The sequence below is a fragment of the Pleurodeles waltl genome, chromosome 6 (assembly GCF_031143425.1).
Source record: "Pleurodeles waltl isolate 20211129_DDA chromosome 6, aPleWal1.hap1.20221129, whole genome shotgun sequence".
Lineage (NCBI taxonomy): Eukaryota > Metazoa > Chordata > Amphibia > Caudata > Salamandridae > Pleurodeles > Pleurodeles waltl.
The window spans coordinates 219,791,495-219,814,743 of NC_090445.1; the positions used below are offsets into that span (position 1 = coordinate 219,791,495).

Consider the following 23,249-nt stretch of genomic DNA (forward strand, 5'->3'; position numbering starts at 1 on the left):
GGACCCTATTGCCTCCTTTATTCTGAGGCCAGAGACCCAACACCTGGTCCTACCAGGCGATTGGTGGTTCCTTAGAACTTTAGGGAGTTCCTCTTGACTTTAGCACATGACATTTCCCTTGCAGGACATCTTCGACAAAGTAAGACTTGGTACAGACTTGTTCCACACTTTCACTGTCTCGACATGTCTAAAGACACAAAGGAGTTTTGTCTCTCCTGTGTCACCTGCCAAGCCAATGAAAAATCAGGTGGCACTACAAAGATCCTCTTAATTCCACTACCAGTGGTTGGTGTTTCCTTGGAGAGGATGATGGTCCCCGACATGTCTGAAGACACCAAGGAGTTTTGTCACTCCTGTGTCACCTGCCAAGCCAATGGTAAATCGGGTGGCACTACAAAAACCCTCTTAATTCCACTACAAGTGGTTGGGGTTTCCTTCGAGAGGGTAGGGATTGACATTGTTGGTCCCCTAGACCCTCCCAACAGCCTCTGAGAACAGGCTTATTCTGGTGGTGATGGCCCATGCCACCAGGTAATCAAAAGCTATTCCCCTTATTACCACTACAGCCCCTGCAGTGGCCAAGGACCTTCTGGGAATCTTTTTCAGGGTGGGTTTTCCTATGGAGGCGTCTAGGAGGCTGGCCCTCTATGTAGTGTGCAAAGCTGGGCACACTGTGTAGGGGGTCCAGGCAACCACACATTGGTTTACAGGGGTAAAAACGACATTACCCAATGCTCTAATTTTTAAGGTAGCTTGGTCGAGTAGTTAGGCCAATCTTGGAGAAGTGCAAAGCATTTGTAGTACTCACAGTATCAATCTTGCAACTCACACACTCAAAGGAATAACTTGAGACCAATTTATCAAAAATACTTCAGATTTTTATATAATTTTTAGGACCAAGATTATCAAAATTGGTAAAGTACTTTTCCACCGTAGGAATCAATGGAAGGCCTCCTTAAAAAATACATATAAAACCGCACAGTTGGTTTACCAAGTTCTTCTTTTGCAGGTTGGTTGAGGTCGTCGGTGGGCACACTGCCAGCTGGAGAAGTTCGGGCGGCTCCCGGTTCTGGCCTGAGCAGCGGTGAAAGGTCTCTGGAGCTGATGCAGGGCCTCTGTGGGGGACCACTTTGAAAAGCACTGCACAGGTAAGTTTAAAGATGGTTCTTTGGTGTCCCCTTTGAGTGTTGAGGTCGCAATGTGTGGGGGATCCCTAGGGCACAGCAGGTTCTTCAGTCCAGGGCACAGGGCGGCAAGGTGCAGAGCGTATCGGTGAGCCAGGAGCTGTGTGCAAGTATGCCCTCAGAAGCAGGAGGTAAGTTGGTTCAAGGGTCGTTTGCAGAACAGCAGGGGCACTCTGGCAAGAGATCCAGGGTGTTCCTGAAGTCCCATGACAGGCTTCCTACTGGTCCCTTCTCAGCCCCATGCGGGCTGGTTCTCTGGGTGTCCGACGTTAGCTGACCAATACCCTGGATATTGGCACAGTTAGACCACTGGAATGCGCAGTGCAACCAATTGAACAAGTTACTTACCTTCAGTAACGCCTTTTCTGATGGATACAACTACCTATGGATTCCTCACATAATGAATAGAGTCCCAAAGCAGTACTGCACTCGGAGGTGGGTGCCTGAATGGTCAAACCAAGAAATACTGCAGCACGGACCGTGCAAAATGGCCATCCCTCCTGACTTCAGAATCCAAACAATAATGCTTAGCAAAAGTGTGGAGGGATGCCCAAGTTGTGGCCTTACAGATGTCAACCACAGGAACACCTCTAGCCAAGGCTGAAGAAGCCAACTTAGCCCTGGTGGAATGGGCTCTTATCCCAACAGGAGGTTCCTTCTTCGCCAGAGAATAACACAATTTGATGCAAAGAATGACCCACCTGGATATTGTTCTCTTGTGGACCGCCTTGCCTTTCCTCTTCCCCACATAACCGATTAAGAGTTGATCTTCCAGTCTGAACTCTCTCGTCCTGTCGACGAGGAAGCTGAATGCTCTTCTCGGATCTAGTCGGTGTAGTCTCTCCTCCTCCTTTGATGGATGAGGCGGACGATAGAAGGAGGAAAGTGTAATGGACTGTCCTACATGAAAGGGTGTAACAACCTTCGGTAAGAAAGCCGCCTTGGTCCTCAACACCACCTTGCCCTCATAAAAGGAAGTGTACGGGGGCTTCACGCTAAGTGCCTAGAGCTCACTCACCGTCCTAGCAGATGTAATGGCAACTAGAAAAACAGTTTTTAAAACTAATAACCTTAAGGGACATGAATGCATTGGTTCGAACAGTGAACCCATCAGAAAAGTACTAAGTTTAAGTCCCACTGAGGCATAATAAATGGAGTGGGAGGGAACCTGTTTGTTAGACCCTTAAGGAATCTCAAAACTAATGGGGACTTAAACAAGGAGGGTTGGTCAGGTATACACAGAAAGGTTGACAGCGCGACAAGTATCCCTTAACAGTCGCGACTGCACAACCCCTCTGCGCCAAGGATAGCGCAAATGACAAAATGTCCGATAAGTGGGCACGTAAGGAATCAATTTGCTTCTCTCCACACCAAGTCACAAATTTAGCCCACCTGCTAGCATAGATAGATTTGGTGGAGTGTCGCCTGCCCGATAAAATAACGTCCACCACTTCTGGCAGGAGAGAAAAGGAACTCAGATTGCCCCGTTCAATCTCCAGACATGAAGGTGCAGGCTCTGGAGGTGGGGGTGTAGAACCTGCCCTTGCGACTGCGAGAGGAGGTCTGCCCTGTAAGGGAGATGGAGCGGAGGGCACAGAGAGAGTTGGAGGAGATCTGAGTACCATACCCTTCTTGGCCAATCCGGAGCTATCAAGATAACTTGGGCCCGGTCTTGGCGAATCTTCCTCAGTACCCGAGGGATCAAGGGTATGGGGGGACATGCGTAAAGCAACTGGCGGGACCAGGACCTCTGAAACGCATCTCCCAGCGATCCTTGCACCAGATACTGGAGGCTGCAGAACGACGGGCAGTGCGCGTTCTCTCGAGTGGCAAACAGGTCTGTCTGTGGATACCCCCACACCCGGAAGATGTAAAGGACCAGGTCTGGATGAAGACGCCACTCGTGATCGGTCGAGATGAGCCGACTGAGGCTGTCCACACATATGTTCAAAACCCCGGCCAAATGGTTTGCCACTAAGCAAATCCGATGGTCCTGTGTCCAGGACCAGAGCCGCAGAACTTCTCTGCAGAGAAGGTACGACCCCACTCCTCCCTGTTTGTTTATATACCACATTGCGGTAGTGTTGTCTGTCAGGACCTGGACAGACCGACCGCGAAGGGAAGGGAGGAAGGCCTTGAGAGGCAGACGTATCGCCCACAATTCCAACAGATTGATGTGAAACATCTGTTCCACTGGAGACCAATGACCTTTGATCTCCAGGTCCCCCAGATGAGCTCCCCAGCCTAGAGTGGAGGCATCTGTTATAACCGTGGCCACTGGAGGAGGTAGCGAAAACGGCCGACCTTGGGAAAGGTTGCCGCTCGCAGCCCACCATCGTAGATCCGTGCAGTGTCTCTGGAGATCTTTATCGACTCCTCGAGATCCCCTCTGTGTTGAAACCACTGCCTGCGGAGGCACCACTGAAGAGCCCTCATGTGCCAGAGCGCATGAGTGACCAACAGAATGCAAGAAGCGAACAGACCGAGCAGACGAAGGACCTTGAGGACTGGAACGACCGCTCCATGAATCCGCGGAGGAAAGGCCTAACTCAATGTTGTGTCCAGTACTGCCCCTATGAACAGGAGGCATTAAGAGGGCTCTAGGTGAGATTTGGGCACGTTCACAGCAAAGCCCAGATCGAACAACAACAACTGGGTTGTGATCTGTAGATGGTGCAGCACGATCTCCGGAGACTTGGCTTTGAGCAACCAATCGTCCAGGTAAGGGAATACCGCTATCCCCCTTTTCCTGAGTTCTGCTGCAACCACCGCCATCACCTTTGTGAAGACTCGAGGTGCTAAAGTAAGACCAAACGGAAGGACCGCAAACTGATAGTGTTGCGATCCCACCACAAACCGGAGATACTTCCTGTGCAACTTGAGTATAGGGATATGAAAGTAAGCATCCTGCAAGTCGACAGACACCATCCAGTCTTCTTCGTTCAACGCCAAAAGTACCTGCGCCAGGGTCAGCATTTTGAATTTCTCCTGTTAGAGGAACCAATTCAAAATCCTCAGGTCCAGGATTGGTCTCAAACGACCATCTTTCTTGGGGATCAGGAAATATCTGGAATAACAACCCTGACCCCTCTCCTGCTCTGGGACGAACTCCACTGCACCTTTTGACAAAAGGACTAGAACCTCCTCTTGTAGCAACAGGAGATGATCTTCCATACAGAAGAATGGGCGGGGAGGGATGGGAGGAGGAAACTCCCGAAAGGGAAGAGCATAGCCTTTCCCCACAACATCGATGACCCAGGAGTCCGATGTTATTGACTCCTACATATGGAGAAAATGCAATAACCTCCCCCCTACAGGAGATGCATGTGAAGGAATTGATGGAGGACTAAGGCTGCTTTCCCTGCTGCACCCCTCCGGAGGAAGGGGCAATGTGCTGCTGGGTGGCCCCTCTCGTACAAACTCTACCCTGCCCCTTATTTGATATATAGGGGTGAGCAGTATTAGGTTGCTGTCCTGCAGACTGGAATCTCCCCCGAAAGGAAGAGCCACGCCCAAACCCCCTGAACCTCCTAAATGATCTTAAAGGAGTAGAGGTGGAAGCTTGCAAGCCCAAGGATCTTGCGGTAGCCCTACTCTCCTTGAACCATTCCAAGGCAGAGTCAGCTTTTGTTCCGAAGAGTTTGTCCCCATCAAAAGGTAAGTGTAGGAGGGTAGATTGTACATCGGAAGAGAATCCCAACGACCTTAACCAGGCCTGTCTTCTGGTCGCTATGGATGTGCCCATTGCCCTGGCCACTGAATCAGATGTGTCTAGCCCTGACTGGATGACCTGAGTTGCCGCCGCCTGTGCATCAGCCAAAAGGCTCAGAACCTCCTGTGACAACCCAGTCTGTGCAGTCTTGGCCTCCTGCCCAAGACACAGGTTGCATTTGTCGACTTTAGGGCCATACTACATGAAGAGAAAGTTTTCTTCACTGACTGTTCCATTTTCTTGGATTCTCTGTCTGACAGGACGCCAGGAAAGGACCCGGGAACTGTACGCGAAGAACATGAGGCTTGCACCACCAAACTCTCCGGAGTCGGTTGTTTTGAAAGAAATCCTGGGTCCCCAGGAGCACTCGGTATCTTCTCGCTACAGATCTATTCACTGCTGCAGAAGACACAGGCTTTTTCCACACCTCCAAGATTGGATCCATGAGCGCCTCATTAAAGGGGAGAAGCGGTTCCGCCACAGCTGAAGCAGGGTGCAATACCTCAGTGAGGATGTTAGTGTTAACTTCAGCAGCGGGAAGTGGAAGGTCAAGAAAATCCGCCACCTTCCTTACCACTGAGTGAAACGATCCCGCCTCTTCTGTGTACTCCCCCGGAGAAGCCTACAGTTGCTCCCTGGAGCCTCGAAGAAATAAACGTCACTCGAAGGCACGGAAAAAAGGGAACTGACGTCAGCACGCCGGCGAAGACCTCTTATTGCCTGGATGACGTCAGACGGCGTAGCGTGGGAGTTGGGCAATTGTGACGTCCTCGTCGACGTGCAGAGCTAGAAGAAAATTTCCGTTGGATGCCGGCACATTGTGGAAAATTCATTATGTGAGGAATCCACAGGTAGTTGTATCCATCAGAATAGGCCCATTACCAGGGTTTGTCCTTGCGGTCATGGTTGTGTCGTTTGGTCTAGCTGCTTTGTCCGGTTCGGGAGTTAGTGACTGGTCAGTGAAGTGACCCTCACTGGCTTGCTGGTTTATTGCTGTTTTGGAGCTGTGCCTCCACTCTGGAGAGAGTTCTATGTTGATGTTCCGAAGCCTGCAGGTCCTCTAGGGTTCTTTAGAGTTTTTCCAGTTCTCCAGTAGCTTCTCAGCAGCAAATGTCGAGACCTTGGTGCAGCAGGCAGGGTTTAGCGCCTTTTTCGTTGCAGCAGGTCCACAGTTCTCGTCCCTTGGATCTTTTTAGTCCTGGTCTTCTTTTTTGTCTTTAGAATCTGAGTTCCTGGTCTAGGGATGACCCCTAAATAAAGATGTAGGGGGAACCTGGTAGTAACCAGTGGGCTATGCCCACTTAGTGACCATTTCCTGTGGAGAGGGGTCACTTCCCTATACCTGATAGGCTATTTTTTCTCCATATGGGAGGAAAGTGAAATGGCGTGCCCACCTTGCAGGCAGCACCTTAGGGATGGTGCATGCCAGGTGGGGCCACTCCTCCTACCCTTTGTGTATTTTCCCCGCCGTTGCTCCAGCCAAAAGTGGGGGTTTGCAATGAGGGTGACCATTTGCTGCTTGCAGCAGGCCTCTTGGTCGAGTTTCAAAGGAGTTTGAAGCTCGCTGCCAGGGCAGTGCATATTCCAGAGGTGGGGGCTGTTAACTCCTCCACCCAGGAAGAACATTTTTGTTTTGTTTTTTTTACAAACCCAAACCAGAGAGACACAGCTCTCCCCCAAGGTTTGCATATTGGCTGTCTGGAGGTGGCATGCTGGATAGAACCAGGCAGCAACCATGCAAGGATATTTAGCTTTTGCAGGGGGCACCTCTAAGGTGACCCCAGGGTACAATATATAATAAATCCAGTACTGGGACCAGTTTGTATTTATCATTCTGAGTTGTTTGATACCAAACAACCCAATGTTCAGAGTGGCCATCATGTAGCTGGGAAACTCGTGTTGACCATTGTCCAGCACATGTATTAAAATGACTGCTCTGTTCACTCACTGTGTCCCAGGTTTGGCAGGGACACGGTGGGGGTATATTGCTCTTGCAGCTATGCCCTCACATATAATATGGAGCACCCTGCCTTAAGGCTGTAAGGCCTGCCAGAGGAGTGTCCTACCCATAGTGTATGCTGTGTATGGTGGACAGGGCACACAGGTAGTGTGCCATGTCAAATTTGGGTTTGCACCAGGACACTCAGCCTGTTATGGTGTGCTAGGTGCATCTGGATGCATGGCCTTAGAGGGTGGCACAATCAGTGCTGCTGCCCTCAGGGGCCTCGTGGCAGCTAAGGGTGTTTCCAATTGCCTTTGCAATTTTAGGGAAAGAACACTGGCACTGGGAACCTGGTTAACAGGAGCCCAGTGCACTCTAGTCCAATTTGCGTTCAGAAGCCAGGCAAAAAGTGGGGGGTACTACAACGTGCCAGTTTCCCCCACACAGCACTTGTGATGTTCTTTCTTGTGACTGAATTACTGTCTGACTACTGTGGTATTGCAGGAGCTTTACATTCTTCCTGGATAAGCTTCAGCTGCTCACTTCAGCTACCCCTAGACAGCTTTTGCTATCTGGACACCTATTCAATATCATTAAGGGTTGCTTGGACACAGTATAGGGTGCCACACTATAGGTGTGCACCTCTATCCAGTAAGGGCATTGTTCTACAATCCAGAGAGACGGATCTCTCCCTCAAGGTTGTACATTGGACGTCTGGCAGTGGCATGCTGGATAGGACCAGTCAGCAACCATGCCAGGGTAGTTAGCTTTTGCAGGGGGCACCTCTGAGGTGACTCCTGGGTACATTTAAGAATAAATCCAATACTGGTACCAGTTTGGATTTATCATCCTAAGTTGTTTGATACCAAACAACCCAGGCTTCAGAGTGGCCATTGTGTAGCTGGGAAACTCGTATTGACCAGTGTCCAGCACATGTATTAAAATGGCTGCTCTGGTCACTCACTATGTCCCAGGTTTGGCAAGGACACAGTGGGGGCATATTGCTCATGCAGCTATGCCCTCACATATAATATGGTCCACCGTGCCTTAGGGCTGGAAGGCCTGCCAGAGGAGTGTCTTATCCATAGTGTATGTACTGTATGGTGGACAGGGCACACAGGCAGTGTGCCATGTTGAGTTTGTGTTTTAGGTTTGCCCCAAAGTACCCAACCTACAATTGTAGGACTGGGTGTATCTGAGTGCATGGCCCTAAAGGGTTGCACAATTAATGCTGCTGTCCTCAGGGACCTACCCTTGGTACCCCATGCCCTGGGTAACTAAGTACCTTTTACTAGGGACTTATAGTGGTAGCTAAAGCTGTATCCAATTGTGCCAATGCATCACAACAGTTTCTCTTCCAGGGGATCCTCATCAATAGTCATAAACATTGAATATTCCCGCCCTCGTGCGGGGACCCCTGGAAGAGAACTAGGATTTACAGGTAAGTAACTTATCCTTCAGGGAAAGAGCTCTGGCCTACGGAACATTGTTAGCAAGGGCCATGGGCACTACAATTTCTGGGCCACATCAGGCAGAAAATGGGGGCTAACCATGTAAAAAAGAGGCCATTCCTCACACGGTAGTTTCAGACAGAGGTGCAAACTTCATGTCTGGATACCTCAAAGCAATGTGGAAGGAGTGTAGTGTAACCTATAAATTCACCACCCCCTATCATCTACAAGGAAAAGGGTTTGTTGAGAGATTCAACCAAAACCTCAAATGTATGATCATGGGACTCTCTGAAAAACTCAGGAGGAGATGGGATGTGTTGCTTCCATGCCTTCTTTTTGCCTACAGAGACGTTTCACAGAATAAAGTGGTTACAGTCCATTTGAACTTCTGTTTGGGCATCCAGTTAGGGGTCCCCTTTGCCTTCTGAAGGAAGGATGGGAGCAACCTCTCAAACATGACACTGTGGACTGTGTGCTAGGCCTGCATTCCCACATGGCAGAGTACATGGGGAAGGCCGCGAAAACCTTGAGGCCAGCCAAGAACTTCAGAAGTTATGGCAGTACCAAAAGGCTGTTCTGACTGTTTACCAGCCAGGACAGATGGTGTGGGTCTTGTAGCCTGTAGCCCCAAGAGCACTCCAAGACAAGTAGAGTGGCCCCCACACAATTGTGTCAAAGGAAAGTGAGGACATGTACTTGGTGGACCTGGGCACTCCAAGGAGTCCCCATCGGGTGCTCATGTTACTCGCCTTAAAACTTACTTTGTCTGGGCTGACATGAGCTTGCTCATGGCCACTGATGAGGGACAGGAAGAAGAGAGTGTTCCTCTCCCACAACCCCGTTGATGGTTCATTGGATAGATTAGTCTTTGCTGATTACCTCACTGAACAGCAACAAGCTGACTGCAGACATGTTCTCAGACAGTTTTCAGAACTCTTTTGCCTGGCACCCAGTCAGACCACTTGGTGTGCCCATGATGTGGCCACAGGTTATAGTTTGCGTGTCAAAAGCAACATTTTTATAGGCAGCCTGACCATGTCAGAGATTGCATCATGGCAGAAGTCCAAAAGATGCATGAGTTGGGGGTTATTGAGCCTTCAGACAGACCTTAGGCTAGTCCTGTAGTACTTGTGCCCAGCCCTCATTCCTAGGGAGGCAATAAAGAAATTAGGTTTTGCGTAGACTACAGAGGCCTCAACGCAGTCACTAAGACTGATGTCCATCCTATCCTCAGGGCAGATAAGTTGATTGATCCTCTGGCTGCAGCCTAGTATCTCAGCACTTCTGATTTGGCTGCAGGTTACTGGCAGATCACGTTAACTGATGCTGCTAAATCTAAAACAGCATTTTCCACTTCTGGTGGGCATTATCACTTCACTGTGATGCCCTTTGTTTTGAAAAATGCACCTGCCACGTTCCAGTTTGGTGACTCAGGTTCTGGCATGCCTGGAAGACTTAAATGCAGCATATCTAGATGATATTGCTGTCTTTAGCTCCACCTGGCAAGATCACCAGGTCCACCTCAGGAACATATATGAGGCCTTAAAGATGGCAGGCACCACTATAAAGGCTACCAAATGCCTGATAGGGCAGTGCAAAGTTTTTTACTTCTACCACCTGGTAGGTGCAGGCCAAGTTCAACCTTTACAGAGCAAAATCAAAACCATTGTGTATTGGGTTGCTCCAAGTTCTCAGACTCAGGTCAGAGCTTTTCTGGGCCTGACTAGGTATTACAGGAGATTGGTGAAAGTGAATGGCTCCATTGTGACCCCCTTGAATGATCTCACTTCCAAGAAGAGGCCTAACAATGTACAATGGACATCTAACTGTCAAGAGGCCTTTGATGCCCTGAAAAGGGCTATGTGTTCAGCTCCAATTCTTAAAGCACTGATTACTCTAGACAATTTATTGTTCAGACAATTGCTTTGGGAATAGGAGCAGTACTATATCAGCTTAATGAAGAGGGCCAGGATCAACGAGTAGCTTCCATCAGCAGAAGGTTGACCCCAGAGGGAAACATTGGTCAGCTATAGAGAGGGAGGCCTGTGGTGTGGTCTGGGCCCTGAAGAAGCTGAGGCCATACCTGTTTGGTGCTCACTTTGTTGTTTAGGCAGACCATAAGCCCCCATTATGGCTTAAAAAGAAGGGTGAAAGTCCAAAACTTTTGAGGTGGTCTGATTCCCTACAGGGGATGGGCTTTTCAGTGGTAAATAGAGCTGGGAGTAACCATGCCAGTGCAGATGGACTTTCCAGATATTTCCACTTGGAAAATGAAAACTCACCAGATTAGGGTTAGTCTTATTCTCCTTCCTTTAGGAGGGAATTATGTAGGAAAGAAGCACCTTTCTGGCATAGTTACCTGTAGGAAATATCCTCTTTTTCGCATGTTACCCCCAATTTCTGCCTCATGTCAGTGTGTTTTTGACTGTGTCACTGGGATCCTTATAGTCAGGACCCCAATGCTTATGGTTTATGGCCTTGCCTGTCAGTGTGTGTCACTGTTCTCTAAATTGTCACTGGAGTCCTAATCTGAACTCCAGTGCTCATGCTCTCTCTCTTTATAAATTTATCACTATAGTTTAGTGACTCCATATTTCACTCCAAATTGGCACACTGGACCCCCCTTATAAGTCCCTAGCATATGGTACACAAGTACCCAGGGCATTGGGGTACCAGGGAATCCTTATGGGCTGCAGTCTTTCTTTTGCCACCCATAAGGATACCGTACAAAGACTTCTTCAGAACTGCCATTGCAGCCTGGGTGAAATCGTGCATGCACAATTTCACAGCCATTTTCACTGAACCTGGTCACTTATAAGTCACCTGTATGTCAGGTCTTCCAACCCTGAAGGCTGGGTGCAAAGTACCTGTGTGTGAGGGCACCTCTGCACCAGCAGAGGTGCCCCCATGTTGTCCAGGCCCATTTTCCCAGACTTTGTGAGTGCGGGGACGCTATTATAAGTGTGCACTACATATAGGTCAATACATATATGTAGCTTCACTATGGCAACTCCGAATATGGCCATGTAAGTGTCTAACAACTGGGAATTGTACCCCAATAATGATTCCAATATTGGCTGCACAATCCCATGCACACTGGGGGCTCCACCCTGGTCCCCCGTACTGCCATACCAGTCTTCTGAGGTTTTCACTGCAGCCCCAGCTGCTGCCACCTCACAGATAGGCTTCTGCCCTCCTGGGGCTTGAGCAGCTCAATCCCTAGCAGGCAGAACAATGCATTTCCTTTAGGAGAGGGCTGTTACACCTTCTCCCTTTGAAAATAGTTGTTACAGGCATGGGAGGGGTATCCTCCCAGAGCCTCTGGAAATGCTTTTAAGGGCACAGATGGTGACCTCCATGCATAATCCAGTCTACGCCGGTTCGGAGACCCCCAGTCCCTGCTCTGGCGCAAAACTGGATAAAGGAAAGGGGAGTGACCACTGCCATGTCCATCACCACCCCACGGGTGATGCCCAGAGCTCCTCTAGAGTGTCCCTGGGTTTTGCCATCCTGGATTGCAAGGTGGTGGGGCACTCTGGGAGCATCTGAGTGGCCAGTGCCAGCAGGTGACATCAGAGACCCCTCCTGATAGGTGCTTACCTGGTTAGGTGACCAATCCCCCTCTCATGGCTATTTAGGGTCTCTCCTCTGGGTGTTTCTTCAGATTCGGATTGCAAGACACCAGCAGGAATCCTCTGCATCCTTTACTTCATCTTCTACCGACGGATCAATCGCTGACTGCTCCAGGAACTCTACAAAACTGCAACAGAGAAGCAAAGGCGACTTCTGCAACATTGTGGGGGTCATTCCGACCCTGGCGGTCATGGACCGCCAGGGCCTGGGACGGAGGAAGCACCGCCAACAGGCTGGCGGTGCTTCAGGGGCAATTCTGACCGCCGCGGTCAGAAAAGTGAAACCGACGGTTTCCCGCCGGTTTTCCCCTGCCCCAGGGAATCCTCCACGGGGATTCCGACCCCCTTCCCGCCAGCCTGTTCCTGGCGGTTTACACCGCCAGGAAGAGGCTGGCGGGAACGGGTGTCGTGGGGCCCCTGCAGTGGCCATGCCACTGGCATGGGCACTGCAGGGGCCCCTAACAGGGCCCCATTAAGATTTTCAGTGTCTGCAAAGCAGACACTGAAAATCGTGACGGGAGCCACTGCACCCGTCGCACACCAGCAACTCCGCCGGCTCCATTCGGAGCCGGCTTCGTCGTTGCTGGGGCTTTCCCGCTGGGCGGGTGGGCGGCCTTTTGGCGGTCGCCCGCCTGCCCAGCGGGAAAGTCAAAATGACCGCCGCGGTATCTTCAGCTCCTGCCAGTAACTGCAACAGTTTCCAGGTCGTGCATCGTCCGAGGTCTGCTTGCCTTCAGTCTGCACCAGAAGAACCAAACAAATCTCCTGTGGAGTGACAGTCACTTCCCTGCTTCAGCAGGCACCTGTCTGCAGCGACAACCGGATGCTTGGACCCCCTCTCCAGACGACAGGCGTGGATCTAGCAACACTTGGTGGACTAAAGTGACTCGGGCATTCCCACTGTCCAGCTGTCCAACTTTGGTGGAGGTAAGGGCTTGCCTCCCCACGCAAGACAGTACCCCCATGCACCACGTGACTTGCAGTTGCTAAGGCTTGTGTGCGACCTTCCAAGACGTTCTTGGTGTACAGCACAGCTTAGGCTCCAAGCACTCCATCCTGCGACACACAGCTTCCTGAGTGGTTCTCCGGCAACGTGGGAATCCTTTGTGTCGTGCTGCGTGGGCCTCCATTTGCACCTTTGTCCCTGTGCTGTGGGACTCCTGTGTGCCCTGCCTGGTCTTCTGAGGCTCTCTGAGTTGCTGAGAGCCCTCTCTGTCTCCCCCTCCTAGGTAGAGGCCTCCAAATCTCTCCTGGTCCCGGGCAGTGACATTTTTTGCTAACCGTGAGCTTTGCGTGTGCCAAGGCTTGTTGGTGGAATCCAGCTATGCAAACCAGACTGCATTCATCCATCCGGCATGGGACATCTTCTACACCAACAAGGAACCCGCATCTGTCTTCTTTGGTGCAATACTGACTGTCTTCTCACCATGGTTCCACTTTTGCACCTTCTTCCAGGTTAGCAGGGGCTCTTGTTCTCCCTGGACTCTTCAGTGCTTCTTGGACATGGTCCTCTTCTTCCACAGGTCTTCAGGTCCAGGAATCCATTGTTGGCGTTTTTCCGTCTTTTCTGGGTCTTGCATTATATACTATCACGACTTCTAGTGTGTTTTAGGAAACGTGCTGTATTTTACTCCTGCTTTCCTGGGCTCTGGGGTGGGGTACATTACTGCCCTTTGGTGTTTTCTTACACTCCCAGTGCCCCACTACACTTGCCTAGGTGATAAACATGATTTTTGTATTCCACTATTTTAGTATATGGTTTGTGTTCCCCTTAGCCCCATTGCAACCTATTGTGATTTTCACTATTTGCACTGCTTTCATACTGTGTACTTACCTGTTTCTGGTTACTATTGTATATATTGTGTGATTTACTTACCTCCTAAGGGAGTATAGCCTACAAAGTATTTTTGGCATTGTGTGACTAAAATAAAGTACCTTTATTTTTGTAACACTGAGTATTGTCTTTCATGTGTGTATGTGTAAGTACTGTGTGACTACAGTGGTACTGCAAGAGCTTTCCATGTCTCCTAGTTCAGCCTTGGCTGCTCTGTCTACAGCTACCTCTAGACAGCCTGGCTTCTAGACACTGATTACATTTCTCTAATAAGGGATAACTGGAATTGGTATAAGGTGTAAGTACCTTTGGTACCCACTACAAACCAGGCTAGCCTCCTACATTACCCCACACTTTGTGCCTAGTGTCAGTGTGTTTAGACTGTATTGCACTGGCAGCCTGCTAACCAGGATCCCAGTGTCAGTGATCTCTCCCCTAAGTTTAGTTGTAAAGTAACTTTTACAACTCACATTTAGCATACTTTCGCACCCATGTAAGTCCCTAGTATATGCTACTTAGGTATGCAGGGCATTGGCACATCAGGGGTCCTCCATAGGCCGCAGCATGTATTGTGCCTCCCATGGGGGCCCATGCAAACTGTGACTACAGGCGTGCCATTGCACCATGTGTGAAATGGTGCATGAACCTTTCACTCCATGTGTAAGGGTTGCCTTATATCATGGTCACTGACCCTGTAAGTCACCCCTAAGGTAGGCCTTTCAGCCCACGGGCAGGGTGCATGTTTCTAAGTGTGAATGCACCCCTGCATGAGCAGAGGTGTCCCTTCAAACCCCAGACTCAGTTTCCTGAGCTTTGTAAGTGTGGGGGAGCCATCTCAAGGTATGTAGTGGACACTGGTCAACACGAGTTGTCTAACTACATAATGGCTTCACCGAACATAGGTATGTTTGGTAATAAACATGTTGGAATCATGGAACTATACTGATCCCAGTGCTAGTTTCATTATACTAGGTACTCTGGGAGTTTCCTATGGGATTCCCCAAAGTCTGCCTCTACAGCCTTGCCGGGTCAGCAGGCCAGCCTGTGCTGCTGCCAACCCCAGACACTGTTCTGCCCTCCTGCTGATAAGCCTAACTCAGGCAGGGGAAGGCAGAAAAAAGCATTACCTGTAAGATAGATGTGTGACCACCTCTTCTTTAGAAATAGGTGTCCCTGGGCTAGGTTAGGGGTGCCTCTGATAGCCACCAGACTGCTTTGAAGGGCACATTTGGTGCCGTCCTTGCATAAACCGGTTTGCACCAGTGCATATACCTCCGGTTCCCACTCTGGCGTGAAAGTACACAAAGAACAGGGAAATGACCATCCCGCTGTCCAGCTCCTCCCCTAGGGAGGGGCACAGAGCTCTGCCAGGTGGCCACTTGAATCTGCCGTCTTGGAAATAAGATGAGCAGAGGATCCTTGGAGCATCTGACTGGTTAGTCCAGCTGGGTGACGTCTATGACCCCCTCTGATAGGTGTGTCACTGCAGTAAGTGTCCCACCCACTTCCTGGGATACTTAAGCGCTCCCCAAAGGGTGGTACCCCAGATTTGTCTGTAAAACTTCAGGAACCGTCTGCAGGTCTCCTCTGCAAGACACTTTTGCTGGAACCAGAAGTAAGACTGTAACCAGTAGGAGGGCTCTTACTGCAACTTTTGTTTCCAAGTTCCGCAAAGACTTATGCAATCCCGTTGCTGTACATCCTCCAGAGTCACTGGGACTCTGCCTGCACTTACGAATGCAAGAAGGAATCTCCCTTGGAGTAAAGGAGTCACTACCCTTCATCTGCAGGCACATGAACAAGGATGACCTGCTTGTGGATCTGCTGTACCACGAACAATCCAAGGCTCTGCGACACAGGTGGTGGTTCTGGCTCTACAGAGGTCTGGCCTATCTTCCTTGCAACTGGGATGTTTGTGGTCCCTCGTCATAGCTGCTTGACTGGAACCCCTCTGCACTGTTTCAGTTTGTCGTTGCCAAGGCTTGTTGGCTCTTTAGCCCAAAGACTTCCTAACTCCAAGAAGTCCCTGCCTCCAACACTCCCCAGCTCCAAGAACGACGTCCTCTCTGCAACTCCTGTGATGTGGGCACCCATGTTTCCTGTGCTGCTGAGGTCTCCCTGCAAATCCCTGTGCCTGCTGCCACAGGGTCCTGCTGGGGGCTCCAACGATTCCTGCTTGCTGAGGGCCGGCCCTGACCTACCTGCCAGGGTTGGGTCACCTGGGCCTGGCTGATCCCCACACATCCTGCAAACTCTGTGCAACACTCCCTTGTTGGTGGTCCTGCTGACCCCTCTGCAACTCGACAGCCGTCGTGGGACAGCTCATGGACTACTCCTCGGATCTGTTTGCATCCCCTGGACTCCACAGCTGCACTTACAGGAAAGCATCACAGAGAAGGGTGGGCATTGCCCTCCTGCACCACCTGGGCCCCTCCGGGTGGTCTTAACTCTATCCCCTCTCTTCTTTGGTCCTCTTTATCCAGAATCCACGCCATGGTCCACCGACCTGGTCCAAAGGTCACAACAGCAGCTGGACAACCGAGATCCCCATTGACTTCAGCAAGAGGTTCCAACACGACTTCACCCCTATGCACCTGGGCTCCCTAGTGTAGGTACTCTACTGTTCTGGGTATCCACGGGTGGGGGCACTATCTAAACTCCTTGTCCCAACGGGTTTTCTCTGAGTCCTCTGGGAAGGATCCTGAAACACGAAAACTTCAACCACGACTTCTCCACTTAGCCTATGGACACTGACCTGAGATTTCTAGTCTGCACACGGGTGAGTCCCCAGGCTGGGGTTTTAGTACTTCCTCAGTCCTAAGGGTCCTTGGGTGGTAGTGTGGGTTGGGGGTGAGTTTTGCATTCCATTTTTTTAGCATATGGTTTCCAGGTTGTATAATGTGGTAATGGGGAGTGTATGGTAACTGAGTCCTCTAGGGCATGCTTAGCATGGGAGGGCGATTTGGGTGAGAACATACCAGACCACGTATAGAACTTTTGCTGCCAGCAATCTAAGGAGGTATCCCCTAATGGTCGACTCTGTTTAATCCATTACTAATACTTGCCTAGGGTGTACCTTTTTCCTGTGGATCTTGCCCGCTATTATCATACTGATGATGCGGCGTGCAAGCTAGTGTTTCAAACCTCACAGGAAGTCTCTGTGCAAATCTAATGTGTTTTTCATAATGCAAGGATAGTTACAATATTTCAGTGTGACATTCTTGAATTTGGCAACATGATTCCTAAAATTGTGCAATAAAGCCACCTGAATTGACCACAAGAAAGTATGAGCAACCTAAAGGAGGTGAAAAGACCATCTACAAGAACATATTTTGTTTTCAAGTGGAAAATATTCTATTTCTGTTGTCTTCGTAATGGCCATGATCAGTGTTGTGCCAGTAGGATCTAGTCATTCAGTGCCTTCATCAGGCACTGTCGGATTAGCAATTTGCCTCCATAAAAGTACATTTGGTTGCTATCAGTGTATAGGATAGTTTCAAAGGTCTTTCTGTACAAGTCCTGTTATAAAACACTTTTTTGGAGCATTTAAAGGAGACTTTTTCTCTTTAGGTTTTGTTGCTTAAGCCTGCATTTGGATAATGAGCACTTTTATCTCCAGTTCATTGCAAAGACTTTATTTTTGTAAAACAAATGTTCTGGTGTCCCTCCATGTAGGTGAGAATAATCCATATCTATGACTTCAATAATGCGGAATTCAGATTACAGGTAAGGTCCTCCACACAAAGTAACAGGCTCCGCTTGATGAATCACATACAACTTTCCAGACAGCAGCTGAAGTGAGTGGCGCAAACTAGTTTTGAAAGGATTCGTCAACCGGCACCATAGTTATTAGCTAAACAAAAAGCACTTTTCCTGTGGAAACTAGGTCCTAACTATACCTACCTACTAATATATTATTGTATTGAAGTAACACATAATTGCCAACATGAATCAACCACAGTACATCATGCAATAGCCCTGCAGAGTAATAAGACACTTTAACTTCATTAGAGAAATATGTCCCAACTCACCCTCCCTAGCCCCCTAAAATCAGCTTTACGCCAAATGACAAAAATGGAAATCCTACCAAGGTACCATCTCTTTGCCACAATCAGCACTTAATATACAGCAGTGATATGCAGAGTTCAGCTACGGGGCCTCGTGTGGCCCTTTTGACCTTTACATGCGGCCCCCAGGGCACCAGTAGCACTAGGCTGCTGTTTACTCGACTGAGCGCTAATGTTAAAAAGATGTTAAATGAACAGGCAATCCTTTATTCAAACATTATTTGACTATGAAGTAAGGAAGTTGTCCTGCACCGCTTAACTGCAGGAACACCTTCATTCTTTAAGAAATCTTGCAACACGTCTACAACTATGATAAGGGTTCTTAAAAATTCAAAAAGTGGATTTCATTATCACGCAAAAACATTTCATCATAGTACATCAGATTATATCAGTGCATGGAGAAGTATTTTTTTTAAGTGATTTCAAAATAAATTCAGAAACATTAATTTTTCGCCTACCTTGATAACAAGGTCAATAGTGAAACAAGAGGCAAGTCAGTTGTTATCTGCACTCTTTGATTGGCCTCATTTCCTATTATACATGAACAACTTCATCATTTAATAAATCAAACACAGGAGAAGGGTTTGCACAGCACACATCCTGAAGTCATGTATTGTGAGCTCCTCTTACATACAAAAATGAAGAAAAAAAAGGGAACGTGAAATAAAAAGATTGCCTCGGATCACACAATTTGGTCAAGAGGGGAAGCTGAGATTAATGCCATGTTTTCTGGCTTCACACTGTGGGATTCAGCTACTTGACCTATATGCTTTACTGCCTACTATACCCCCACAACCTATGCCTCGCCTAAGCCACCTCCTCCCTTTGATGCCCACTCTGCTAGCATCAATGCGGCCCTCCATCACACAACAGACCAAACTTTGTGGCCTCTTGGAAAATGTTTGCGAGTGCCCATGATATAGAGAGTTATGCCAGTGTCTTGGATTCATCTAGGCTTCCCACATAGGCGTGGAGAGAGGGCCCCAAAATCTCTTGTACGAGAGGCAGGCGGAAGGAGTTTAGCATATAATTCAGCCTTTTCACTACACATAATCGTGTCCTTCAACCAACACTTGAAATTTGGAGAACCTGTGCTCCCCCAGACAGTACAACCTGTCTTCGACCTAATAGGGAAACCATCACTAACAGCTTCTGATAGTGTTTTGGGGTACCTATCACAACCCTCAGAAAAAGCAGAACGGGAGTAATTGGGGACCGCCTTGTCTTTAATAATATTTAAAGTGTGCATCACAGAAGCCCAAAAGGCTGCAGTTCAGGGACATGACCATGCAAGATGGAGGAAATCTGCAGTGTGAGCAGCACATCTGCGGCAGGAAGAGTTGACCGACATGCCATGCTTCATCATAGTAACTAAAGTATAATATACTCTATGTATTTATAGTATTTGAACTGGAATTTTCCATTTGGAGAAATATCTCTAATGAGACCACATCAAAAATGACCCTGGTTTATCAGTGATGTCTCGACCCAGATCTTCAGACCGCAGCATACGGCAATGGTATTTTGGCTGAGAGGCAGCATGATGTACATGTGATAATATTGTGCGTAGTTGTAGGGTTTGTTAATAGGAAAGTCAGAGGCTCCAAATCCGCTGTAGCGTCCGAAAGTTGGGCAGTAACTGTTTTAAAACTTGTGTGAGGTTATAATAGCTGAGTATATCTATCATGGAGAGGAGGGAGAGCCAACAAAGTCCTCCGAAGGGAGGAATTTACGATCTGGGAAGTCTCCCATATATTTAAGCATTTTACGTTTCAACACAGAAAGGAGCCCGAGTGAGAAGAAACATGGGAATGTAGATCATAAGCAATCTCAGCTTGGGCTGCAAACCATGCGATCCACCACAGAACTCTGCCAGCCGTGTCAGCACCCAGCCTGAGCATTTGACCTTGTGAATCTCCCTGTCTGAATAAGGAGTTTGGCAGTAAAGGTGTACCTGAATGGGGTCCGGGTCTACTAGGCCACTTTCCAGATCCACATGAGGCACCCAGCGGATATTGTGTATCCAGTGATGGGAACATTGAGCCTGGGCAACAAGATAGTATACCGCAAAACTGGGTGCCTCAAACACCCACAACCCACCCACAGTCGTAAGGTTTTTGTAATTTAACTCAACTAACTAATGTGTGGTACCTTGACAGCCCGTGCTAAGATATACATAAGAGAGTGTAGTTGGGAGATGAATGACCTGCGAAGAGGGAAAGAAATGTTTTGAAACAAGTACAATAGCTTCAGCACCATCACCAATATCATTAGGACAGTTTTCACAACCACCGATAAGGGGTAGTTTAATCCACCTCTGATTGTTTTATTTATATAATATATATATATAATATATATATTAATACATACATCCACACATACATGCATACTATCAGTCACCATTGTGTTATGTTGAAAGATTTTTTTTTTCGTTTCCCTTTAACTTTTGACCAGTGAACAGATTTGCATCAAACTGTGTGGTCTACTTAGTTAAGGTTTGGTATGCCAAGATTTCTGAATATCCTTTTGCAAGGGACAAAAAGTTAAGGGGTGGTGGAAATTACAGTTATGTTTCATTTTAGCACCCATAGAAAATTTACCATTATGTGTTCAGCAAAAACTGCCAAACGCATATGCACAAAAATAGGCATAAAAGAGTTTTATTTAGGAAGGGTGTTTTTTTGTATAGTATAAAGCTATTCAGATGTTTGTTTTAGAGATAAATGTTTTTTTTAATACAAGTGTTCCAGAGTAAGCTTTAAAGGATGTACATCTCTGCAGTTTTAACTCACAAGTCACCAAACACGAATTATGTCAGTCACATTTTTTATGTTTGACTTGTCATTGGCTGGATTAAGGCTGAAAAAATGTTTGCCCATCTTGAAACTCGCAAGTTGGTTCTGACTCATGAGTTTCGTGCTGTGGAAAAATGCTTTCAACAGTCATGGTGGGCCAACTCTAAAGATGACAGACCCCAGGGCGGTGATCAGGGATACCCAGGTGTGTTGCAAAAAAAAAAGGTACACCTGCATAAAAAAACTCAGAAAACAGCACATAAGTAGTTCCTGAGCGGCCATCTAAGGTGTTTTATTAGACAGCCATTTTATGCTACCCTTGCACGTTTCATGTAATATATATAAAATCAAGAAAATAAAAAAGGAAACCTAGCACTGAAATAAGTGTCTGGCTTTGCTAGGAAAGTAGCATATAGAGTGCAAGGCCTGGCCACAGGCCAGATCTCATGTCCAGTGTCCGCTTCAAGTAGGGCACAGAGTCCACCCTCTGGCCAGGCCCTGTGCCCAAACTCCACCCCACATGGCCAAAGGCTATGCATAATGGGGGTTCAAAATTAAGTTTAAGTACATCATAAAAAACATATTCACTGAAAAAAAGTTACAAACTGAATTATGTTTCTGACTCAAACATTTAAAACTACTGAAATTAATGAGTAATGTTTATGAGCACATGCATCATAAATAGGACTCACGTTTTTATGGTATTTCTTTTTTACCATTTATGTTTGTATTTTGTTTGTATGCATCCATATTTATTTTTGGGCCATCATATTTAGTTTCTGTTTTGAAAATAAATGTCAAAAATGATATATTTCCACATTTATTTAACTGACAACCATGCCCTCTTGCTGAGATGCCTGTCTTGTTTTACCAAATTAAGCAGGGAAATATAGCAAAACACTACACCTACAGGTACATATCAGCATTATACTACAAGTATATGTTAACGTATGCCTGTATTTAGGGAAACCACAAATTATTTTTAACTCCTGATTTAGTCTATCCGCTCAGCTGTTGTCCTGGAATTCCTAAGAGACTGAATAAAGAGCTGCTCACAAGAAGCACAATTTTCAGTATTTTTCTGCTTTTAAAAATAAATACAGACAGGAAACATTGTGTTTTCTGTCTGTGTTTATCTGTAAAAATAAAAATAACTGGGAGCCTTAATCATAAGGCACCATCACCAAACACCTGTTTGCCAACGGCACAGATAGCCACAAATAATTAACAGGACAGCAACATAGTGGAGACTGTTGGTTATTTTTTCTATGTGTTCATAAACATAACTGGCGAATTTCTGTGGTTTTGCCAGAAACATATCTCAGATTTTAACTTTTGTGTTTAGTGCTATCACTGAAAACTGTGCCAAAGTTATTAGTGAATGCAACTATTATTGCCTCAATTTATCTTCTCCCCCCCCCCCCCAGGTATATGTCTGCAAAACTTTATATGATCAAAAGAAAGCTAAAACTGCTAAATGCTTGGCAAATGATGTGTGTAGGCATCAAATGGTGCATGATTTATTAGCTAATGGCTACTTCTTAAACCCCACCTCCCTTAGTCTGTGTTCTCCAAATGGACATGCCTGAAATTGAGAAAACCAAGAGTAGGCTAAGTATGCCATTGGGCAAATTTTGTCCAGCTCCATAAAATTGATTAGTAAACAAAAACAAAGCTATAAACAAATAGGAACTCTCCACCCCTTGCCTCATTATAACTCTGCTCCCCCCCTTTATAGATGTGTTGCAGGATTAAGTTGAGTAAGTAGCTTTGTCCCTGAAAAACAGATCCATGAACTCTGAAATGTGAAAGTAAGGTCTGCTTGTCAATACTTAAATAGTTCACCTTACTTATTAATATTAAAAACCTAGACACAGTAGTGGTTAAGGTCTATGAGAAATATGGTCTATAATTACTTTTGTCTTCTTCCAGATGTGTTTGCTCTTGCTTCATCTATAAAAGAGATGTCAGTAGCCACACGGAAAGCTCGTACAGCCCTTTGGTGCGCACTTCAAATGACCTTACCAAAGACTGCACATACAACTGGACCCATGGATATTGAGAGGGTGCTACAAGACATGGTGACCTTGGAAGAGAAAGCATATGAGAACATGAACTGCAGCACCAATAACCAAAGAGTTGAAACAAACAAGAATTGATGCTGTTAGAAACAATTAGTGGAAACTATATTTTATTGTTGTATCAGGTGGACTTATACCTTTTTTTAACTGTAGTGTTACTGTTTTTCTCACACATTTATGTCTATTAATAATATTAATGAAGACTGTTAAACCTCTTTGAGAACTCTTCAGTTGAATGAGAAATTTGCTAAATTGTTGACCAGCCTTGGAGCCCATTGTCTGTGGGAACAAAGATTATTTGTTTGTATAGATCAATAATAATATCCTAACAAAGTATATCTAAATGTAGCTGGAAAATTCCAATATACACATTGCCATATTTCCTCTCCTCTCTGTTAATTATCTGAGTAAATATTATTTCAAATAATGAATCGAAATGCCAGACTCTTGGGGAGAAAGAGACCAGCTTTGATTGTAAAATACAGACATTTTATTTACAAACTGGAGAGTTCCAGGAAACAATTGGAATACATGTTACACTGTTAGACAGC

General features: G+C 47.1%; 1 protein-coding gene across 1 annotated transcript in view; it reads left to right on the forward strand.

Annotated features, from left to right (window-relative positions):
• MEIOC (meiosis specific with coiled-coil domain) overlaps window positions 1-22,776 on the forward strand; it is a 519,392-nt gene extending 496,616 nt beyond the window's left edge. Inside the window, exon 8 of the mRNA XM_069242027.1 lies at window positions 22,550-22,776. Within this exon, the coding sequence (XP_069098128.1) occupies window positions 22,550-22,776 (227 nt within the window). The remainder of the gene's footprint in view (window positions 1-22,549) is intronic.
• The last annotated feature ends 473 nt before the right edge of the window (window positions 22,777-23,249 follow it).